Source organism: Onychostruthus taczanowskii, unplaced genomic scaffold, assembly GCF_017590055.1.
Source record: "Onychostruthus taczanowskii isolate IOZ18803 unplaced genomic scaffold, ASM1759005v1 scaffold74, whole genome shotgun sequence".
In the NCBI taxonomy this organism is placed as follows: Eukaryota; Metazoa; Chordata; class Aves; order Passeriformes; family Passeridae; genus Onychostruthus; species Onychostruthus taczanowskii.
In genome coordinates this window covers 1,256,307-1,278,627 of record NW_024505229.1, presented here as the reverse complement: position 1 = coordinate 1,278,627, position 22,321 = coordinate 1,256,307, and the positions used below count along the sequence as shown (strand labels likewise).

At 54.5% G+C, this 22,321-nt stretch overlaps 1 protein-coding gene across 1 annotated transcript in view; it reads right to left on the bottom strand.

Moving 5' to 3' along the window:
- Positions 1-1,917: 1,917 nt before the first annotated feature.
- The window catches only part of MAPKAPK2 (MAPK activated protein kinase 2), a 31,367-nt gene continuing 10,963 nt past the window's right edge, over positions 1,918-22,321 (bottom strand). Inside the window, exons 3-11 of the mRNA XM_041422522.1 lie at positions 10,354-10,493; positions 8,606-8,670; positions 7,889-7,968; positions 5,576-5,702; positions 5,273-5,348; positions 5,020-5,144; positions 4,687-4,772; positions 4,214-4,294; positions 1,918-3,207 (exon numbers count right to left, since the gene is read on the bottom strand). Of these exons, the coding sequence (XP_041278456.1) occupies positions 3,064-3,207; positions 4,214-4,294; positions 4,687-4,772; positions 5,020-5,144; positions 5,273-5,348; positions 5,576-5,702; positions 7,889-7,968; positions 8,606-8,670; positions 10,354-10,493 (924 nt within the window). The 3' untranslated portion in view covers positions 1,918-3,063. The remainder of the gene's footprint in view (positions 3,208-4,213; positions 4,295-4,686; positions 4,773-5,019; positions 5,145-5,272; positions 5,349-5,575; positions 5,703-7,888; positions 7,969-8,605; positions 8,671-10,353; positions 10,494-22,321) is intronic.

Sequence of the window (22,321 nt, the reverse complement as noted above, 5' to 3'; positions counted from 1 at the left end):
TCCCTGCTGGAGTGCCAGGGATGAGCTCCCTGCTGGAGTGCCAGGGATGAGCTCCCTGCTGGAGTGCCAGGGATGAGCTCCCTGCTGGAGTGCCAGGGATGAGCTCCCTGCTGGAGTGCCAGGGATGAGCTCCCTGCTGGAGTGCCAGGGATGAGCTCCCTGCTGGAGTGCCAGGGATGAGCTCCCTGCTGGAGTGCCAGGGATGAGCTCCCTGCTGGAGTGCCAGGGATGAGCTCCCTGCTGGAGTGCCAGGGATGAGCTCCCTGCTGGAGTGCCAGGGATGAGCTCCCTGCTGGAGTGCCAGGGATGAGCTCCCTGCTGGAGTGCCAGGGATGAGCTCCCTGCTGGAGTGCCAGGGATGAGCTCCCTGCTGGAGTGCCAGGGATGACAGGGATGAGCTCCCTGCTGCTGCCTAAGGGGCTCCTCCTGGCAAGGGAGGCTGGAGGAGGCAGCTGGAGCTCCTCCGGCTGCTCCCACCTCGCAGCATCTCTGTGGGGTTGGATCCCCTGCAGCCCCTCTGTGCTTAGGAACACAGGCACGGACTGGTTTGGGTGGGAAGGGACCGCAAAGACACCCAGTGCCACTCCTGCCATGGCAGGGTCACCTCCCACTGTCCCAGGTGCTCCAAGCCCTGTCCAGCCTGGCCTTGGGCACTGCCAGGGATCCAGGGACAGCCACAGCTGCTCTGGGCACCCTGTGCCAGGCCCTGCCACCCTCCCAGGGAAGGATTTCTGCCCAATATCCCGTCTATCCCTGCTATTTTCCTGTTTAAAGCCGCTCCCCTGCTCTGCTCCTGCAGCAGGGATGCTCAGAGCACGGCAGGACCACAGGAGGAGAGGAGGGTGAGGAAGGCACCTGGGGACCTCCCCCCTCTCCTCTCCTGCAGCAGGGACAGGGCACAGCCCCGGGGTGACAGCGGCGACCGGGCACATCCCCGGGGTGACAGCAGGGACCGGACACAGCCCCGGGGTGACAGCGGGGACAGGGCACAGCCCCGGGGTGACAGCGGGGACAGGGCACATCCCCGGGGTGACAGCGGGGACAGGGCACAGCCCCGGGGTGACAACGGGGACAGGGCACAGCCCCGGGGTGACAGCGGGGACAGGGCACAGCCCCGGGGTGAGAGCGGGGACCGGGCACAGCCCCGGGGTGACAGCAGGGACAGGGCACAGCCCCGGGGTGACAGCGGCGACCGGGCACATCCCCGGGGTGACAGCAGGGACCGGACACAGCCCCGGGGTGACAGCGGGGACAGGGCACAGCCCCGGGGTGACAGCGGGGACAGGGCACAGCCCCGGGGTGAGAGCGGGGACAGGGCACAGCCCCGGGGTGACAACGGGGACAGGGCACAGCCCCGGCGGGCCCGACACCAGGCAGGCAGCCTCTGCCTGTCTGTCTGTCCCCTGCCGGCACCCGCAGCCCCGTGTGCCACAGCATCATCCACAGCACCCCACAGCAGCATCCCCAGTATCATCCACATCACCCCACATCATCCCACAGCATCATCCACAGCACCCCACAGCAGCATCCACAGCATCATCCACATCCTCCACAGCACCCCACAGCAGCATCCACAGTTTCCACAGCACCCCCACCATCCTCCATCACCCCACACCCTCCCACAGCATCCCACAATACCCCACAGCACTCCATACCTTCCCAAAGCACCCCACATCACCATCCTCCATCACCCCACAGCACCCCACAGCCCCCGAGCCCCAGCCCAGGGGGACACGTGCTGGGCAGGGAAGTCCCTGTGCAGCTGTCCCCATGCAAAGGGATGCTGTGTCCCCAGAGAACAGCCAGGGGAGCTCAGCCTTTCTGGTGGAAAAAAGAGCAATTTTAGGACACAGGGAGAGCAGCTGGAGCACTGGGGGGGGGTTCTTCACAGCCACACAAGCAATAGGAGAGACTGGGTGACTCTTTAAGTGTCTTTAATCCAAAGGACTGAAGAGCAGACTGGGAAGATTAGTATAAGCCAACAGACAAAAATAATTAAAAAAAATTTAAAAAAAAAAAAAAAGGGGGGGGGGATAAAAACCAGTTTTCAAAACAAATTAAAATTCCATACAGTGTCTAAAAAGATCACCTAAAAACTAAACATCGCTTTAAAAAATTGTTTTTCCCCATTCAAACACATTTAACGAAGTGAAACATCGTGACAAATAATAATAATAATCATCATCATCATCATCATCCGTGGACTAAAGACTTCAGAGCAGCTGCAGGAGCCACACTGGGGGCACAGCAGGGAGGGGTCAGTGCTGTGCCACCTCCACCCCTGCCCTGGCACCCCCTGTGCCCAGGGACCCCCCGGGGCAGCAGCACCTCACTGGGGACGGGGTGAGGGGGGGACACATCCCTGCAGAGCTGGGGGGACAGCACAGCCCCCCCTGCCCCCCCTGAGGTCAGAGCTGCATTCCAGGCCACGCCGGGGCAGCCAGAGCAGCTGCAGGCCCACGGACAGACACACACCCCACACGGACAGACAGACGGCGCTGCCAGGCAGAGCCCCAGGGAGGGCTGGGGCGCTGCTTTTTTGGCTCCTGTGCTCGATTTGGTGGCCACAGGGACCCCCCCCCACCCAGGGCAGCAGGACAGGGGGGAGGGCAGCTCTCCTTCCCTGGAGCCTGTCTCTAGCCAGCATCCACACAGGGTTCAGCTCTACAGTAGTTTTTAAAAAATATTTATATGTTATATACCCTAAAAAGGTCACCACAGGAGTTTCCATGTCTTTGGAAGGAAGGAGGAGGGAAAAGAGAAAAAAATATATATATATAAATCAAAACGGTTTCACAAAAGAAAAATAAAAATCCAATTATTGGCGGCGTTCACCTACAGGACAAAAAAATTCCTGGCTGCAGGTGTGGATCTGAGGGGGCATCTCACCACCTGCTCCAGAAAGGTCAGAAACACAGGTGAGTAGCTAAAAATAACTAGTCTGGTATAAATGTCTGAATTCCATGCGCTCGATAGAACAGTCTGTTTCTTTTTGTCTTTTTTTTTCCTTAAAAAATATATATATATAGTTATTGCTTTCTGGAGGGCTGGCGGGCAGGGCCCTCAGTGGGGCAGCGTGGTGGGCTCAGGGGGGTTGGCTTTCTTCCTCCTCTTCATCAGCAGAGGGTTCGAGGAATCCTCGATTTTCTTGATCTTGATTTGTTCGTAGTCCACTCGCATGGTGGCCAGGGCACTGGTCATCTCCTCCTGTGGGCAGGGGGCACAGAGCCATCAGCAAAGCCCCCCCAGGGTGGAACAGGGGTCTCCTCGAGCCAGGGCTCAAAGCTCTTGGAGATCTATTTCACACCCAAGATAGCCCAGCTACCTTAGAAGGCATAAGATCAGAAGGATGTCTTCTGTGTCGGTGTTGGAACCAGAAGAATTTCAATAAAAGGCAAAATAACCAAACTCTTTACAGAGAAAAAACGAGCCAGGTGCAAGAGGTTTTGCTCCTGGTAAAACACCTCACAAAAGCAATTAGTTTCTTTGTTCTCTTATTTTTCTATTGCTTAGGTGGGATTTTTTGGCTCCTGTCCAATTAGCTACCCTTAAGTTTGAGGTGAAGTCCCCCAGGTCCTATGAGGTATCTTTTCACTAACCGAGGAGAAACTTCTGGGCTCTTTTCCTTTTTGAGGAGACTAAGGACAGTTTTGTCACTCCATCAAGCAGGGGCACATTCCTATACCAGGGTCCCCAGAGCAGCTGGAATAAACTGCAGCAGGGCCTGAGTTTTGTCCCACTGCCACATTTTCCAGCTCCCTCCCAAGCACAGCTCTGCCCCAGAGCCAGCACGCCCACACCAAACTGGAATCATGGAATTGTTCAGGCTGAAAAAGCTCTCCAAGATGATGGAGGCCAAGCACGCTCTGCCCTGTGAGGTGGGGAGGGGCTGGGATGGGATTCCCAGAGCAGCTGTGGCCACCCCATCCCTGGCAGTGCCAAGGCCAGGCTGGCTTGGAGCAGCCTGGGACACTGGAAGGTGTCCCTGCCCTGACATTTGAGGTCCCTTCCCACCCAAACCATTCTCTGATTCCATGGTTAACCCAACACAGCCACTCCACACCACATCATGTCCCCAAGTGCCACATCTATGCAGTTTTTGAACACTCTTAGGGACAGTGAACAAGCCTGGTCTGCCACACCGCAGGAGAGGACATTCCCCAGATGACAGAGGGGTGCAGAGCTTGCAGACAGGGACACAGAGAGGTTTTACCTTCACGTCCTCCCACAGGTCCTTCTCCTCCTTCAGCACACGGCTGGTGTGCAGCGGGGTCTGGGGCACCTGCATGGATTGCTGCCAGGAGAGGGGAGGAGCGTGAGCTGGGAGCCACAGGCATCCAGCCCATGGATCCCATCCCCATGGATCCCGTCCCATTATCCCATCCCATCCCATGGATCCCGTCCCATTATCCCATCCCATCCCAAGGATCCCATCCCATCCCATGGATCCCATCCCATCCCATCCATGGATCCCATCCCATCCCATCCCATTCCATGGATCCCATCCATCCCATGGATCCCATCCCATGGATCCCATGGATCCCATCCCATGGATCCCATGGATCCCATCCCATCCCACCCCATGGATCCCATCCCATCCCATGGATCCCATCCCATGGATCCCATCCATCCCATGCCATCGAACCCATCCCATCCCACGGATCCCATGGATCCCATCCCACCCACCATGATCCAGGGGTGGTTCATGAACTCCGTTATTGTCATGCGCTGGGTCGGGTCTGTCTTCAGCAGGTTTCGGATCAGCTGCTTCACTGCGGGGGTTGGGGCAGGGTCAGGGGCCAGCAGCTCCTGGGGGGCTCTCCTGAGCTCCAGCCCCAGCCCCAAAACCCCAGTGTGCCCTCCCGAGTGCCCCACACCCGACCCTGCACAAACCCTTCAGCAAAAGCCTCTCCAGCAGAGGTGGAGATGCTGAGAGGTGACCCCTGACACTCCCAAGCTCCTCCCAGCCCCCAAAAGGAGACCTCAGCCTGGGCACAGCACCCCAGGCACCACGTTTACCTTCCTCTGACACCTCGGACCACTCGGGATTGGGAAACTCGTACTGGCCCATTCGGATCCGCTTCTTCATGCCAGGAGAGATGGCCAGCCCGTGGTTGGAGTAGAAGGGGGGGTACCCACACAGCCTGCACCAGGAGGGGGAACAGAGTCAATGTGCCACCCCAAAAACCTCCCCAGGAGCACCAAAAGGCACAAGGCAGGGCCAGGAGCAGGAGCTGAGCCTGGCAGGAGGGAGAGGAACCCTCAGACTTACAGAATATACATGATGACACCCAGGGACCACATGTCACAGGACTTGTCGTACTTCTCTGGGCCCAGCACTTCTGGGGCTGGTAAAAACAGACAGAAAATCCTAAATCTGAGTGTCAGCACCGGGTGAGAGGGCTCTGACAGCCCATGGAGACACCAAGAGCCACTGTGGGAAGTGCTGCTGGAGCACCCCCCAGCTCCTTGCTGCAGCCTCCAGGCTGGATGCAGAGGTGATGGGCTGCTCCAAACCCCCAGCTCTGCCCCCCAAACCCTGCACACCCCCAAGCCCAGCCCCCCAGGCACTCACCCACGTAGTAGGGCGTGTAGCAGGGCGTGGCCAGGGAGTTGTGCGTGGTGGTTTCCTTGGCGAAGCCGAAGTCGGTGAGTTTCAGCACGGCGTTGGGCCGCTTGGAGGTGTACAGGAGGTTCTCTGGCTGGGAACACGCAGGGGGCAAGGAGTGAGCTATCCATGCCCACAGGGAGGGGAGTAATGTGCTCTGACTCCATGATTTCAGGAGGCTGAACAAATGCTTTATTATATAATTATATAATGCTTTATATGCATTATAATTACATAATGCTTTATTATTACACTAATACTATATATTAAAACTATACTAAAGAGATACTGTATGTGAAAAATGCGTATTTTATGATTGGCTTTTCGCAAATATTAAAATTAATATTATATATATTATATAATTATATAATGCTTTATATGCATTATAATTACATAATGCTTTATTATTACACTAATACTATATATTAAAACTATACTAAAGAGATACTGTATGTGAAAAATGCGTATTTTATGATTGGCTTTTCGCAAATATTAAAATTAATATTATATATATTATATAATTATATAATGCTTTATATGCATTATAATTACATAATGCTTTATTATTACACTAATACTATATATTAAAACTATACTAAAGAGATACTGTATGTGAAAAATGCGTATTTTATGATTGGCTTTTCGCAAATATTAAAATTAATATTATATATATTATATAATTATATAATGCTTTATATGCATTATAATTACATAATGCTTTATTATTACACTAATACTATATATTAAAACTATACTAAAGAGATACTGTATGTGAAAAATGCGTATTTTATGATTGGCTTTTCGCAAATATTAAAATTAATATTATATATATTATATAATTATATAATGCTTTATATGCATTATAATTACATAATGCTTTATTATTACACTAATACTATATATTAAAACTATACTAAAGAGATACTGTATGTGAAAAATGCGTATTTTATGATTGGCTTTTCGCAAATATTAAAATTAATATTATATATATTATATAATTATATAATGCTTTATATGCATTATAATTACATAATGCTTTATTATTACACTAATACTATATATTAAAACTATACTAAAGAGATACTGTATGTGAAAAATGCGTATTTTATGATTGGCTTTTCGCAAATATTAAAATTAATATTATATATATTATATAATTATATAATAAATATATAATTTTATATATTTTATATAAAATATATAAAATTATATATTTATTATATAATTATATAATGCTTTATATGCATTATAATTATATAATGCTTTATTATTACACTAATACTGTATATTAAAACTATACTAAAGAGATACTGTACGTGAAAAATGCATATCTTATGATTGGCTTTTCGCAAATATTAAAATTAATATTACATGTGTTATATTAGGAAGTTAGGCTGTATTAATTTTCTTAAGTAGTGTGTGAAATATAGTTTTAGGTTATGACATAATGTTAAAATAGAAACTATGCTATGTAAGGTACTTCTTTTAAGAAAAGACTGGCACTGGGATAGCAGCCACAGGACACCTAAATCTTTCAGAAAAAAAGAATTTATTGCTCTCTTATCAAGTTCTTCCCACCTTGCTCAGCCCTGAAGATGCCGTTAGGATTCAGAGGAAGAAGCTGACACTGACCAGACAGAATCCTTTGTTTGAATGGAATTTATGCATCACGTATGAGGTGTATGAATATGCAACAGGCTGTTGTTTTTAAGGGTTAATCCTCTGTAAACGTGGGTCCTTTTTTGGGCTTATTTTGCCCAGAAAGAGGTACCCAGACTGTCCCTAACTCTTTGTTTTTATTGTCTCGTATTGTCCTAAATCCTAATTGTCCAAATTTTTATCACTCTAATCATATTACTATTTTTATAACCATTTTATTACTATTAAGCTTTTAAAATTATAAAAGTGATCGGCGTTTTTCACACTACACTAAAATGATACTACACTAAAAGGACACTACACTAAAGAGATGCTACAGAAAAACCCGTGACTGTAGAGATGCTACAGAAACAACACCTGACTGTCTCCAGACAGCCACAACACAGCTTTTTCCTAATCACTCAGTCATTCTAAACAACCATCTTCTTCAGTAAACAATCTCCGTAACACATTCCACATGTGCCACACAACAGGAGCAGCAAGCAGAGGTAAGAATTGTCTTCCTCTGAGCTCCTCACTGCCTTCCCCAGGAAAAACGCTGGGAGAGGGAATGATTCTCTCTCTGTTGAGAGAATGGGAATGCCGCGTGGAGCAGCAGGGCTGGCGCTGCCAGGGCGGTACCTTCACGTCCCGGTGCGCGATGTTGATCGAGTGCAGGTACTGGATGGCTTCCCCAATGCTCTTCATGATCTCCGAAGCCTCTGAAGCAGCAAAGAAACCACCAGGAGCAAGTTAAAAAAGGGCACGGCACCCTGGGGAGCTCTACAAACCAGGAGCCAAAGAAGCTGGCTGAGGTCAAAGGGGTTTGCTCTGCTTGAAGATTCCCTTTCCGTGGTGTCTCTGCCACTCCCCATCCCTGGGTAAGCAGCCTGCAGCTCCCAGAAACTCCAGAGGAAGGGATGGGGCAGAGTCCAGCCCCTGGCCCTAATGGCCAGAGGGGCTTGCACTGTTTAGGACACTCAAGCACCAAGGAATCCAGCTGGGAAAGGTTTTCCCTTAGGATGGGAAGTCAAGGGGGCAATGGGTCAGAGTTTGGGTTGTGTGGTTGCTTTTCCTGGCCAGAGGAGTAGAGGGAATGAGATTAATGAGATCTACAAGACCCACAGCCCATGGACTTAATTTTTTGAGGGAGGTGGGTGTTTTTGACAGGAGTGGAATGGACAGAGTGTGGGAGCAGCTGATAAAATACCCCCTAACCCTATTCTCAAGTAAACATGAAAAGCAGGGCCCCTTGCACCCACATCCTCTTTCCCTGAGTGCAGAACTCTGCTGGGGATTCAGAAGAGTCCCTGAGGGGATGGAGGGGATGGAAAGGCCAGCAGGAGGTGGGCTCCATACCCCGTTCTGTGAAGGCCTGGTCTCCCCTGTCCTGAATGCGGCTGAAGAGCTCCCCGCCATCCAAGCTGGAAGAGAAGAGCGGCTGTCACACACCGTGGGTCTATCTCACACCGCCCCAAGCTGCACCAAACCCTCTGCTGCTGGGCAGGAAACAATCCCCTTGGCCATCCCAGTCTTTGGTTGGTGCTTCTGGGGCGTTTCAGAGCCTCCTCCTTCCCGAAAGGAGCAGAGCTCTGTGCGGGTGTGGCCGCCCCAGCAGCCCACAGAAACACATTTACAGTAAAGGCAGCAAGTGTGGCTTGAAATTGGTGAGAGCACTCCCAGCACACGTGGCCTCCTTTTGCTCACAAGCCAACTGCCTCAGCAGCACCATGACCCAGCACAAAGTGCTGAGCAAAGCTCAGGGCACGGTGAGATATCAGCAGTGTCACAGCGGGCTCCCCAGGCTGGGACACAGAGGCTGGACCCCACTGCAGCACGGCCAGGTCCCATGGGAGGTGCTGCAGAACCTGGTGGGGTTCCCTCCCCAGGTACCCTCAGGGAAAAAGCAGCTCCCACAGAGATCAGGACTGAGGTATGGGATAATTCTCCATGAGAGCAGGGATAATGGCACTTCCTGCCCTTGCCTTATCTGCCTGAAGCAGATAAGCAGGAACAGTTTGGCTTTCCCAGAGCTGATAGCATCTCTGTGACATTCACTGACATCTGCAGTAGCAATAGCCTGCAGCCCTTGGGACCCTCTGCTGCACAGAGCCTGTCAGGAGGGATCCAGAGCAGTCAGGAGGGATCCAGAGCCTGAGAGGAGGGATCCAGAGCCTGTCAGGATGGATCCAGAGCCTGGAAAGATGGATCCAGAGCCTGTCAGGAGGGATCCAGAGCCTGAGAGGAGGGATTCAGAGCCTGGGAGGATGGATCCAAAGCCTGGGAGGATGGATCCAGAGCCTGGGAGGATGGATCCAGAGCCTGCCAGGAGGGATCCAGAGCCTGCCAGGAGGGATCCAGAGCCTTGGAGGATGGGAAGGCAAATCCTGCCTTGCGATGGGTGTTATCCCAGAGCATCCCTCAGTCACACAGACGGTCCTGGGGACTCTCCTCCTACCCCTCAGCCATTCTTTCTTTCCCCACTGCCCCCCCTTGCCCATCCCTGGCTGCCCAGAGTGCCAGGGCTGTTCTCAGTTGCCTGTTTCCCCACAGGAGCTGCTCTGGGGGCTGCCGTGCCACGTGCCCTGGCACTGCTCCTGCACCCGCTGCCCCCCCGGGCGATCTACCAGCTTGCCAGAGGAGAGGTTTTGGCAAGGAAGCTGCATCAAATCACAGCTGCGGTTGGGATGTGGTTTCAATACTTTCCCCTTCATCCCTCCTCCTCGTCCCCAGGTTAATACCAAGCTCTTACCCAAAGCAGAGCCGCTCAGCCGCTGCTGCAGGCGCTGCCAGGGCAGCACCAGTACTGCCAGCTCGGTCACTGCCCCACCGCAGCCTGCCAGGAACCCGCTGCCTACCCCAGCTTTTGGTGGCCAAAGGCAGTTTGGTTATGACCCACCTGTGAGAACCACAGGCCCCGAGCTGAGCGTTTTCAGGATGACTCAGAGGCAGCAGCCCTCGCTGTCCCCGTCCCTCCAACGCCAGCGCTGCCGCTCCTCTGCCATCCCCACAGCTGCATCCCCCTGGCATCCCCAGGGCTGGAAGGTGCCCACCCCACTCCTGGCAGCCCCCCAGCAGCCTGCAGTGCTCCCGGGCCGGGCGCTCACCACTCCATGACGATGAGCAGACACTTCCTCCCCTGGTAGAGGTTCTCGTAGACGTCCATGATGCGCACGATGTGCGCGCACTGCGACGCTCGCCAGTGCAGCTCCACTTCCCTGCGGGCCTTGGGGCAGTCCTGCAGCATCTGCGGGAGAAGGGACACCCTGTCAGCCCCGAGACATCCCCGGGCAGCTGGGTCATGACCCCCGGCTGGCACCGTGGCCACCAGAGAGGACGCGGGGGCGAGGGCCGGGTGCTCCCTGCGGGCGCAGCGAGCGCTCTGGCAATGCCTCCATCCCCATCTAGTGGGAACTCTGAGAAGCCGCTTGCCCTCGGCTTGCCCTTCCTCCCGAGGTTCATAAAAGCTTATTCGGTCTGCCTGCCACCTCCCAGTGCCCCACCAGCAAGATCTGCTGCACTTATGAGCCATTCTGCACCCCTGGGTGCCACCGAGCATCCTCACCCTCAACTTTGCTTTGCTGCCCCCATCATTTCCCAGCCTGCTGCTCCACGGGACCCTCCAGACCACAAAAGCTCCCTCACCACAAATTCAGAGCCCACCAGCACCCGTGCCTAGGGAGGGAACACAGCAAACATCCATATGTTCCCTAAATTACAGCTCTTTAATGAGCCCCCTGCCCTTCCCAAAGACAGCTCAGAGTTCCCAGGTGCAGGAAGGATTTGTTTGTCTGCCATAGACTATTAGTTATGATGTTTGTCAGGGTAAACAGCCAGCCTTAATTATTGTGTTCCTAAATATAGAACAACAAACGTGTCTATCTTGAGCACAGTTCATTTTCCTTCCTCTCTCCAGCAGCCTTTGGGGCCGGGCTCAGCCTCTGGAGCAGCTCTGCCCCTTGGAGCAGAGTGAGCAGGGGGATGTGGAAACACACCCCCACCCTGCAGGAAACAGCAGGTTTGGTCATTTTACCAAGATTTAGACAGAAAAGTCCTTCTGACCCCTCTGAGCTCTCCCCAGGAGCAGAGGAGCACCAGCCCTGGGATGCTCTGCAGGACCAGGGGGGCTCTCAGCACAGTGGGGTGTAGTGTTTTCTGAGACCCCGTCAAAGGGAGGAAAATGATGGTCTGACTCCATGTTCTTAGAAGGCTAATTTATTATTTTATGATCTATATTATGTTAAAGAATGCTATACTAAAACTATACTAAAGAACAGAGAAAGGATCCAGACAGAAGGCTAAAGGACACTAAAGAAAAACCCGTGACTCTCTCTTCAGAGAATCCGACACAGCTGGCTGGAGTTGGCCAATAAGTAAAAACAATTCACATGAAACTAATGAAACAATCACCTGTTGGATAAACAATCTCCAACCACATCCCAAAACAGCAAAACACAGGAGAAGCAAATGAGATAATATTGTTTTCATTTTTCTTTGAGGCTTCTCAGCTTCCCAGGAGAGAAATCCTGGGCAAGGGATTTTTCCAGAAAATATGACGGTGACAGTGGGGATCTCACAGAAACAATAATTAACTCCCAAAACCCACACAGTGCCCGTTTCCAGATGAAACACTCACTGATGGTGCTGCCCTGGCAGAGTAGCCCTGCCTAGAGCAGCAGCTGTCCTTTGCCACGGGGAAAGGCACAGACAGGCTGTGCCCTTCAGCCACCCACCCGTAACACCATCCCCAGCTCTGGTCACACCTCTCCCACCTCCCCAGGCAGAGGAAACCTGTGGGAACCTGTGGGAGGCTGCTGGCACCCAACCACCAGAAGCTCTGCAAGGAGCAAAGTGCCCAAAGCCAACCTTTGCACAACTTGACATCGCTCACACCGGCAGCCTCAGGGCAAAGGAAGACAGGGCAGGAGGTTGGACACCCTCTCCTTGTTCCTCTATTGCTTAATTACCCTAAAAACTACATCCTGCAGAAGCCAAAACCATAAGCAAGAGCAACACCAGCCCCCCGAGGAGCCATGCAGAGGGCACTGCAGAAAAGCCTGGCTATTTGCAGCCCCACTCTGAAGAGCCTGGCGTGGGGAGCCAGGAAGCTGAAGAGAAAAGAGAAAAACAAAACAATTTGTAATTATGCACCGGGAAAATGGACCAGCAGGAAGCAGCTAGTTAACATCATCCTGCACAAAGACAAACAGCAGAGGTACAGCAAAATACATCCCATTTTTAGAGGTCACTCTGAGTGCTTTTATAGGAGATTAATTGGATTTCTAATGAAGTAGGAGGCAGCAGCCTCCATTACCTGCACCAGCAGGGCCCTGACGTTTGTTTTTGTACCCAGACAAGCCCTGGGAGCAAAGAGCTGCCCCGGGGTTCTCAGAACACCCAGCTGTGATCCAGCTGCTCCCTCCATCCCCTGCTGGCTTTGCATGGACAGGTGATGGAGAGGCTTCCAGAGGAGCAGATTAGGCCTCATTAAGGCAATGATTTGGTTAATTTAGGAAATGTTCCCAGTGGCAGCGGTGTGAGGGGGAGCTGAAGGCCAGATGCACTCCCCGCTGCTGCTGCAGGAAGGAGGTGGAAAGTATAATTGACTCTTATGACCTAACACTGTCAGGTTGTAAGAATATTTCCTCTATGATTTTAATGAACTCTCAATATATTTAATGCCATTAAGAAAGCTGATAAGCCAAGAAACACTTATAGTGTATTGTAATCAGGAAATAGTTGGCTTCTGATTGTGATGGTGTGAATTGTAACACATGTGCTGTCTCACCCTTCACGTGAGACTGAAAATGGAATAAAAGTTTTTAAAACACCTCTCAGTTGCCCCATCTCTGGGTCAGAAAAGAGCATAATCCGACAGGCAAGCCATGGCAGAGGCAGCCCACAGCCCCAGCAGCACCCCAAAGCTCCTGCCCTGGGGTGCCAGGAATGTGCCAAGCATGGCACAGCAGTGGGGCAAGAGCAGCACTGCCCCAGTCTGTCCTCTTCAGGTGGGAGCCAGCAGCTCCCAGAGCTGCCAACCTTCCCTCCCACTCCCCAGCCAGCGGTGAAAGCTGGGGTGGGTGATGTCCTGTCCGTATCCAAGGTGTTTGGGGTGTGACAACGCTGCCCATGTCCCCAGTTCAGCCTCTGGCTGAGGCAGGATTTGTATTTCCTGGCTCCCAACAAGGAGGCTGGGATGGGAAAATCACCTCGTGTTTCCCCTGAGCTTCAGCAAGGATGAATGCCCCCATCCCACCCCAGCTGATTTTGCAACTCGGTAATCTGGAGCACAGCCAGGGTTAACCCTTCAATGGCCAAGCTGCTGAACTGCAGCAGACAGCTGCTCTCAGTTCGGCTTTTCCAGCTCTTACCTCCTGCTCCCCTTCCAAAGAAGGGCTTCTTGGGGATCCAACTGTTCATTATTTCAGAGGGAAAACGCTGCCCTTCCTGCCTGCTCCTGCCGGAGAGGAGGGCTCCCAGCCCGAGGGCAGTAACCGGATCCCGAGTTACACAAGTGTCCCCGGCAGGGCACAAGGGCAGCGCCGTGGAGAAGCTCTGCCACCACCTCCGAGCAGATCCGGGCAGCAGTCAGGCAGGAGGAGCTGCATCCCTCTGCTGGGTGCTCCAGGTGCTCAGATCTGCAGCCACTGCACATCTCCAGACATCAGCTCACTGTCACAGAGCACCCCAGGGTCCCTTCGGCATCGCAGGGGACAGGGGACAGCCAGGAGAGCTGTGCCAGCCCAGAGCTCTGCCCCATCCCATCCCTGCTTCCCACTGGGGCACCTCCCTGCAGGAAAGGAGCGGGAGCAAGGAAAGAGCCACTCCACCCTGCTGGCAATTAGGGAGGAAATTCAGCTTTCAGCCGCATTCCAGCTCCCCTCCCAGCAGTCTGACACCTCTGAGATTTGGGCAGACAGCGTTTGCTGCCATCCTGTGCCTTGGCTCAGCCCAGCTCCCCCAGGAGCCTTTCCATGCTGCGAGAGAAATTAGTTCTGTGCTCCTCTAAACGCCCTCATTAGCTTCATTAGAGCCCCCACACTGCTGCCATCAGAGGATGGCACAGCCCAGCCTGATGTGCTCAGGACCCCGAGAGCAGCAAAGGCTCCTCACGAGCTCCAGCAGCACCTCTGGGCTCTTCCCCACCTTGGAAACACAAACCCTAGAAGCAGCTCCTGAAAACAAAACAGCTCATCAGGGCTTCTGCAGGGGAACAGCACCTCTCTGAGCAAAGCCAAACCCAAATCCAGGCTCCAGCAGGCATCAAAAATCAGCTCAGCACCACACGCAGCAGAATTTGGCCCCCATCAGCTCAGGACAAGCACAGCACAGGTGGGTGGGCACGGGGAAGGAAGGAAGGAAAGCTCTGGAGCAAAGCAGGGGCTGGAGCCACCCACGCTCACGTTCCTCTCCCAGCGTGTCCTCAGGCACCACTGATTCAGTCTCGCCGCCTCCTCCTGGGATGGTGCTCCATGAGTCACGACAGGTTGGAAAAGGAAGCTCCCTCCTCCCCTGGCATGGCAGGAGGTCGCTGAGGACACTGTCCCACTGTCCCTCCTGTCCCACTGTCCCTCCTGGCTGTGGGTGCCACCCCAGCCCCAAACTCTGCTGCCCCTCGGCGAGCCAAGCACACTCAGACGGGCAAGACATCCCTGCAGGAGGGAAAACTCACCTCCCACGGGCAATTTCCATGGAAAGTGAGGATCAGGCTCCCACTGGGGTGTTGAGCTGTCCATTTTCCAGGGCTGCCCCACGCTCACCCCGGGCTCTCCAGCTGCCCTTGCGGGCAGGGTGGTTTTATTTCCATGTGTATTTTGATCCCACTCTATTCTCCTCAGTCCCCAGCAGAACAGCACAGGCCTTGCAGCACCCACCCCTTCAACAGGGCGTTGTACCCAGGCCCCAAACCACCCCCAGCAGCCCCCCTCAGAACCTGTCTGCACCACAGGGGTTAAAAGAAACTCTTCTTGAGTTGCAGTAAGAATAAACCTACAGCGAAGAGAGGCAGGCTGTCATCCCCCAAATTATCAGCAGGGAAGCAAAGCAGAGCTTCCCCCTGCCTGGAACACACACGCAGGCTTTGGATTCCCCTGACCCGGCTAGCACAGGGCAAGGAGCATTTTTTCCTAATAAAGCAAAAGGGTTTCTCTTCAAAGGATTTTCCTCTTCTAATCTTCCCCTGCAAACTCGCTGCCAACTGGCGTCAGCTGCTTTACACATTTGTAGGGCCAGTGCTGGATGCTTTGCACAGGCTGTTCCCAGCTCTCCCTGCATTGAGCTGAGCCTGTAATGCCAGAATATTTGGGGAGCCCACAGGTAATGAGCCCAAAGCCACCCCAGACACGGCTGGGAGGGAGAGGGCAGCAGAAGGACGTGGAAGCAGCAAAGCTTGGTTCCGCTTTTGCTGTTTATGAGCTACAAAAGAGAAATAAAATCACGAGTCCCAGAGCCCCTGAGAGGAATTGTGTTACCAAACAGAGGGAAATTCATGGCTGAACCACAAGGCAGTAACAATTAAACGTGCAGCTCAGGAAGCCTCCCCCACATCATCGTGGCTCTTACATAAATCTTTACATTAACCCCATCCCCGCTGCTTACACCCACCACAACCTGCCCCGCTGCCCTGGTGACGGGACTTTCCCAAGCTGGGCTTCATTTCTGCTCTGCCCACGCCCAAAGAGCCACAGAAAGAGTCTGAAGCCCTAACAGAAGAGGTGAAAGCCTCATCCTCACGTTTGTTTTGCCCGGGGAAAGCCAGCAGCTGAGGTGACGTGTCCGGAGGAGGAGCAGAGTGGGTCCAGCAGCATCCTGCCCGCAGCGTGCCCCGTCCTGCCAGCCCAGGATGGCTCTGGGAGGGTGGCTCTGCTCCTGCCTTCAGCCAAGGTGGTTTGCCAGGTGACAGCAGCAGGCAGCAGCTACCCACCTTGCAGAGGGATGGGGCAGTGCCACCAGAGCCGGGTGGATGCTGAGTCTCCGACCCACACGATCGGCTCCATCCTCGAACGGAAAGGTTGGAGAAAGGATCCCATCAAGAGAAGATTGTTTAGATGAGAAAGAGCTAGACAGGAGAGGCAAGCGAGGCCGAGCAGAGGCAAGCACACACACACACACACACACACACACACACACACAGACACACACACAGAGCTGGAGCTGCTCGGCTGCATTCTCCCAGCCTGAATGATCGCAGCGCTCCGAGGAACACCCGGAGCTGGGGAGAGCCTCCCGACTGACTGCACAGCCCAGCCGAGCAGCCAGCCAGGCGTGAAGAGGCTGCGAGAGCCAGGGGACAGCTAAAAACCCTGCCAGGAGCGGCGCGGAGGGAGGCAGATGTGGCAGCAGGGGCAGATGCGGAGGGGGCAGATGTGGAGGGAGGCAGATGTGGCAGGAGGAGCAGATGTTGCAACGGGGACAGATGTGGCAGAAGGGGCAGTGGAGGCAGATGTGGCAGCGGGGCAGATGTGGCAGCAGGAGCAGATGTGGCAGAGGGAGGCAGATGTGGCAGCGGGGGCAGATGTGGCAGCAGATGTGGGGCAGATGTCACAGCAGGGGCAGATGTGGCAGAGGGGGCAGATGTGGCAGCGGGGGCAGATGTGGCAGCGCGCTCTTGCCACTCCTGCGGCCGGTGTCGCAACGGGGCGGAGATGCAGACTGGCCGAGGAAGAGGCAGCCCTCACACGGCGCTTTCACAAGAGCCTCGCTCGCCCGCCAGCGTTGCACAAGCCCCGGGTCCCCTCCTGTGCTCCCCTCCTCGTGGGGTCCCTGCCCGGTGGGCGATGCTCGGCACCCCCCGCCCCGCAGCCCCCCGGCCCGGGGCATCTGCTGAGCATTTCTCTCCCCCTGCGACAGATGCAGCAGCCATTGAGCCTTTTCAGGCGGCAACAAAAGCCTCTCGAGGCACACAAAGGCGAGGAGCAGAAGAGAGGCCTGGGTTTAAATAAGAGCCACCTGCCAGGGGCCCGTGCCCCCCGCCCGGCCAGCCCCATTTCCCAGCAGCAGAAATGTTCTCGGCACGTCCTGGAGATGAAATGTCCAAGTGGGGATCCAGGAGCAGCACCCTGGATGCTGAGGGAAGGGTCCCAGCGTGGTGGAGGCGTTGGGGATGTGGCTGGAGGGAGGAGATGGAGGTGGGTGGGAAGGGGCTGTAAAACTCACAGGAAAAAGTCAGAGCAGGTAAATGGCAACAAGGCAGCAGCACGAAGCATCCCCGCTGACTCACACCCAGCAACAGGCTGGGGCTGGTGTTTAAAGGAGACAAATAAAGAGTGTCGGCTTCATTTATCTGAGAAAAACAAAATTAGGGGCCTATTCAGTCCCATGTTTTTGTTTTGGGAGCCTCCCCTTCCTTCCAGCCCTCAGCAGCAGCCAGTGCTGGGTTTGGCTGACTCACCCCATGCTCATCTCTCCAGGAGTGAGGAGCAGGAGCAGCCCAGGCACGAGCCACGGTCACGAGGTCCCATGTCCTGCTGTGCTGGAGTGACAGAGCCACCACCCTGCCAGGACCTCCCCGTGAACCCCACAGGGACAAACGGGGTCACAATGGCCAAAACGCTCCAACCCAGCCCATCCCATCCCATCCCTGTCTAAAGACCAACAAATGTCACTGCCCACCAGGAGCCACCACAGCAGGGCTGGAGCAGGGAAGGGGCCTTGGGGCCAGAAGAAGGCACAGCCCAGCTCTGAATGGAGCCATTCAGGGCACGGATGCTCAGATGCTCTCTGCAAACCAAACCCCTGATCCCACACAGCTCTTCTGCCTCTGCCAGGGCCTTCCATCCACACAACACAAAGTGAAAGGGAAATGAGGAGCCATGGGAAGGGCAGAGATCTTCCCAGCCACACACAGCACCTCCACCTTCCCCCTCTGTGAGGAGCTGAGGGCCGGGGTCAGCTCCTCCTCCCCACCCCTCTCCTTGCCAGGTTTGCTCTCGGAGCTTACAGCAGCACGAACGGAAAAGCACACATGTGCTTTTATGATAGGAAGTGGTTGATATTCGCAGGTGTGATTAATACCCAAGTAAACACTGATGTAAACCATTAACTCAGGGCTGACCTATGGCCTCTGTGCTTCCCTCCCACAGGCAGAGCTTGAAAAAACCCCTTATCAGCAGCACTGCATGGTGCTGCTCCAGCAGCCCCAGACCCACAGCCAGGGGCTTCCCCTCACGTCAGAGGGACCCCAGAGCATCTCTCTGGGTCCTGGCCCCACCAGCCTGCCACCAACCTGGGGACAACCCTGCCTGACCTTCCCGCTACCTCTGATCCCAGGGACAGCTCTGGATCCCCCACACCTACATCCCAGAACTGCTCTTATTTCTGGATGTGCACACCCATTCCCTAAACGTTTCAGCTGGAAGTGATTTTGGGGAGAGGCCCAGACCCACGCCTGCAAGCAGAGCAGCTGTGAGGCCCTGCCAGAAGAAGCCCCACAACACTCACTGCTTCCCAGCAGCTCCTGGGCTTGAGCTCTGCCCAAAAATGAGATTTCTCAGGGTTCAGCCCATGGGCAGGACAGAAGAGAGGCTGCCACCAACCCCCCAGCACGGGGATCCTGCCTGCGCCCTCTCAACACAGATCTTTGTGCAGCATAAATACATGTATATTTAAAGAAAGACAAAAAAAAAAAACAACTGAAACACAAAGCTGCATCAAGGCCAGCCCCTCCTGAAGTGCCACTCACCCCTGGCACTGGGAGCAGGATGGCCTTGGGACGTGTTTCCTCCACCAGTGCCAAGCCTGAGGAGGGTTTCATTTACGCAGCCCCGAAGCTCGGTGACGACAGCCCCGTTTTGCATCATCCTATCTTCCTCAGCTGTTTGTTTAACACAGTTTCACCCCTGCCATGGCTCTGTCAACACCAGGGCACAGCAAACACCTTGCTGAGATCAGCCCGGTTTGTGCAGCTCGGCAGGGACGCAGAGCAGAGCATCCCCCCGGCTGCAGGGACCCACCTTGGCAGTGCCAGGGGGCTGGGCTCACAGAGCCCACAGCAGGCACCGTGCCCACGCCGGCCTGGAGGCTGCCAGAGTGCTGGGAGCAGGAAAAGGCTGGGCCAGGAGCAGCTCAGGGGTTTCATAACAGGGCTTTGTGTGCGCAGGTGCTCAGAGAGGCAGGGGCCCCACGGCCACCAACAGCCCTCCTCCTCCTCCTCCTCCTCCTGCTCCCCTCACATGGCACAGCAGCCACAAACCTCTGTCACCACCAGCCCCCATGCTGTCAGGAGGGGGGATGGCAGTGAAGGGGCAGAGGGACAAGAGGGGACTGAACCCCGCTGGGTGATCCAGAGCTGGCCAGGGGCACACATCCCCCTCAGCCTCTCCTCTGCCATCTCCCCAGCGCTCTCAGTGCAGTCTCCAGGCTGTCCCTGCCCCACAGGCCTCCCTCCTCATCCTGCTCCCATCACACTGTTTGTACAGCCCCAGCAGCCAGCAGGAGCTGCAGAGAGCTGGTGGAAACCCCCGTTTGCCACCAACCCACGCGGGTGAAGAGCCAAGCAACACCCCAGGCTCGAGACCCAGCACTGCCTAAGGCTGTGCACTCCCACTTTACCTACAGCAGGCAGCATTTTAGGGGAAATCCTGGGCTCTGAAGCAATGCAGTGAAAACCTGAGAGCCTCCTGCCAACCCAGGAGCCAAGCAGGGCTCTCCTCCTCCAGCAGCCACCCCGAGACTCCTTCAGCCAGCAGGAAAACACAGTTGTGTTTCTATTTTTAAAAAAGCCCTTCTCTGCATCCTGCTGGCACCACATTAAAGCTCTCAGGACATGGTGGCTATTCTCAGCTCCCTGCAGGCTTCTGGCAGCCCCAGGAGCCTCCACAGCACCTGTTGGCAGCAGCAGCCGTGTGGCCCCAGGGCTGGGGAGGTTTGGTGGAGCTGGGACAGAGCCTGGACCAGCAGGGTACCAGTCAGCACCATCACCTCGAAACACCTCGGCCAACAAGTGTGAAAAACTCACTACAAAGTGCCTGGGGGCACAAACTTCTAAAAATACCAGGGGGGAAATCTCCCCGCTGTTGGTGTTACGGAGGCTGGGCTCAAGGCAGAGCAATGAGTCACTGAACCATGGAGTGGTTTGGGTTAAAAGGAACCCTAAAGATCATCTCATTCCAACTCCTGCCATGGGCAGGGACACCTTCCACCAGACCAGGCTGCTCAGAGCCCCATCAAAACCTGATCCAGTTTTGTACTCTTACTTTTTCAATATACAGCAAAAACACGTGTGGAGAAGTCACAGGAAAGAGTCACTGATCCTCCCACGGATGCTCAGTACCCCACTGCTTGACAGTGTTTACCAGCAGGCTATTTGATTTCCTATCAAATCCCACAGGCAGCAAGTGGTTTGCACTCATTCTGCCTGCTAGATTAAAACGGAGACGCGATAAAAGGATAAACGCACGGACATTTAAACAAACCAACAGAAAAATCTCCTCCTGCAGCTACTGCTGCTCCCTTGGCAAACAGCCTGCTCTCCTTGGGCAGCTTTTAAGAGGAACCCCTGCTCCCAGCCAGCCTCACACACTCCCTCATCCCAGGGCAGTTACCCGGGATCCCCGGCTGCGGGGTGAGCAGGGGGCAGCTGCTCCCTCCGGGTCAGCCGGGGGCTCCTGGGCCCTGCTTTGCATGAATTTAAGCTTTTTCAATCCCACTTATTCACGAGAAGAGCTCAGGGCTGGGGGAAGCCGAAGAGCAGACAGGGCAGCCTTTGTGTGGCTCTGGTGGGCTCGCAGCCCCCGCGCCCCCCACGCCAGCCCTGCAGCAGAGCCCGGGGCACTGCGGGGGCAGCGGGGCTGGCACGGCCCCACAGCAGCACCTCAGGCAGCACAGCCTTCTTTCCTTACAGAAATGGGGCCTTGAGGAGCACCCTCACTGCACTGCCCCCACCTCCCACACAGGGCAAGGCTTAAAAAAAAACAACCAAGCCTGGATGTGGCACTGGGTGCCAGGGTTTAGTTGGGGTGCTGGGGCTGGGTTGGACTTGATGATCTTGAAGGTCTCTTCCAACCTGGTCATTCTGTAAATTGTTTTTCCAGGGCTGCATTCGAGGTGGGTACAAGATCCAGATGTGATGGTCAGCAGCTCAGTCACTAAAACCCTCCAAGCATCAGCACCATGGCCCAGGCCAACCCTGCTGCAGTGACGTGTGCCTGGTTGTTCCAGGACAATCTTTGAGGAGAAGGAAACATGAAAGGTCAAACCAGAGGTGCCTGACCTGCTAAGAACACGCTGCCCTTACTGCCAGAGCCTGGCAAAACTGAGCTAAAGGGATGTGCTGAGCTTCCTAAACCCTCTCCTTGCTCTCATTAGCTGGACCCACAGGGCCATGCCTGACCTGCAGCTCCTCCAGGCAAGGCCCAGGAGTGGGAATATCCCCCCAAAGCACTGCACTGAGGCACTCAAACATCACCTCCCACAGCCACCCCAGACTGAGGCAGAACCTCAGAGCTGCTCCCAGGAAAAAGCAGCTCTGGCTCCCACCCAGCCCGAGCTGCTGCTCGGTGGCACCCAACCCATTTTAACCCATTCAGAATCTCCTCATCATCTTCCTCACTCAGCTTTCATCAGCCCAGCATCGCAGGGCTGGCTGTCTCCTCCAGCAGCAAGCAGCTGGGGAATGGGACCACCAGGACATTCAAAACTCCCAGGGACCTGGAGCTGAATTCTACCAGCCAGGGAACATCTCATGTCCTGGCAGAGCTGTTCTTTACAGCAACTCTTCCTCACCACAAGAGACTGGGAGTCTGAGCTCTGAGGTGGAGTGAGCAGGGTGGGAGGAGATGGAGAGGAGATGTCAGTGTGCTGCTCCACTACAGCAGGGTCATTCCTCCTGGGAAACACTGAGGACAAAAGCAAAAGGCTTCCCAAACCTCTTCCAAGCTCCTGGGCCACCAAGGGGCAGGTGTTCTCTCCAGGAGCCCAGCAGGACTGCAACACCTCCAGGCTCTCCAAAACAGCCCTGTCCCCGTGCCAGCACTGCTCTGCCGGAGGCATGGGAGGTAGCATGCCAAAAATGCCAAATTCACAGCTCTGATCACTTCCAGGAGATAACCTGAGTTTAAACTTCCTGGCAAGCCCGCC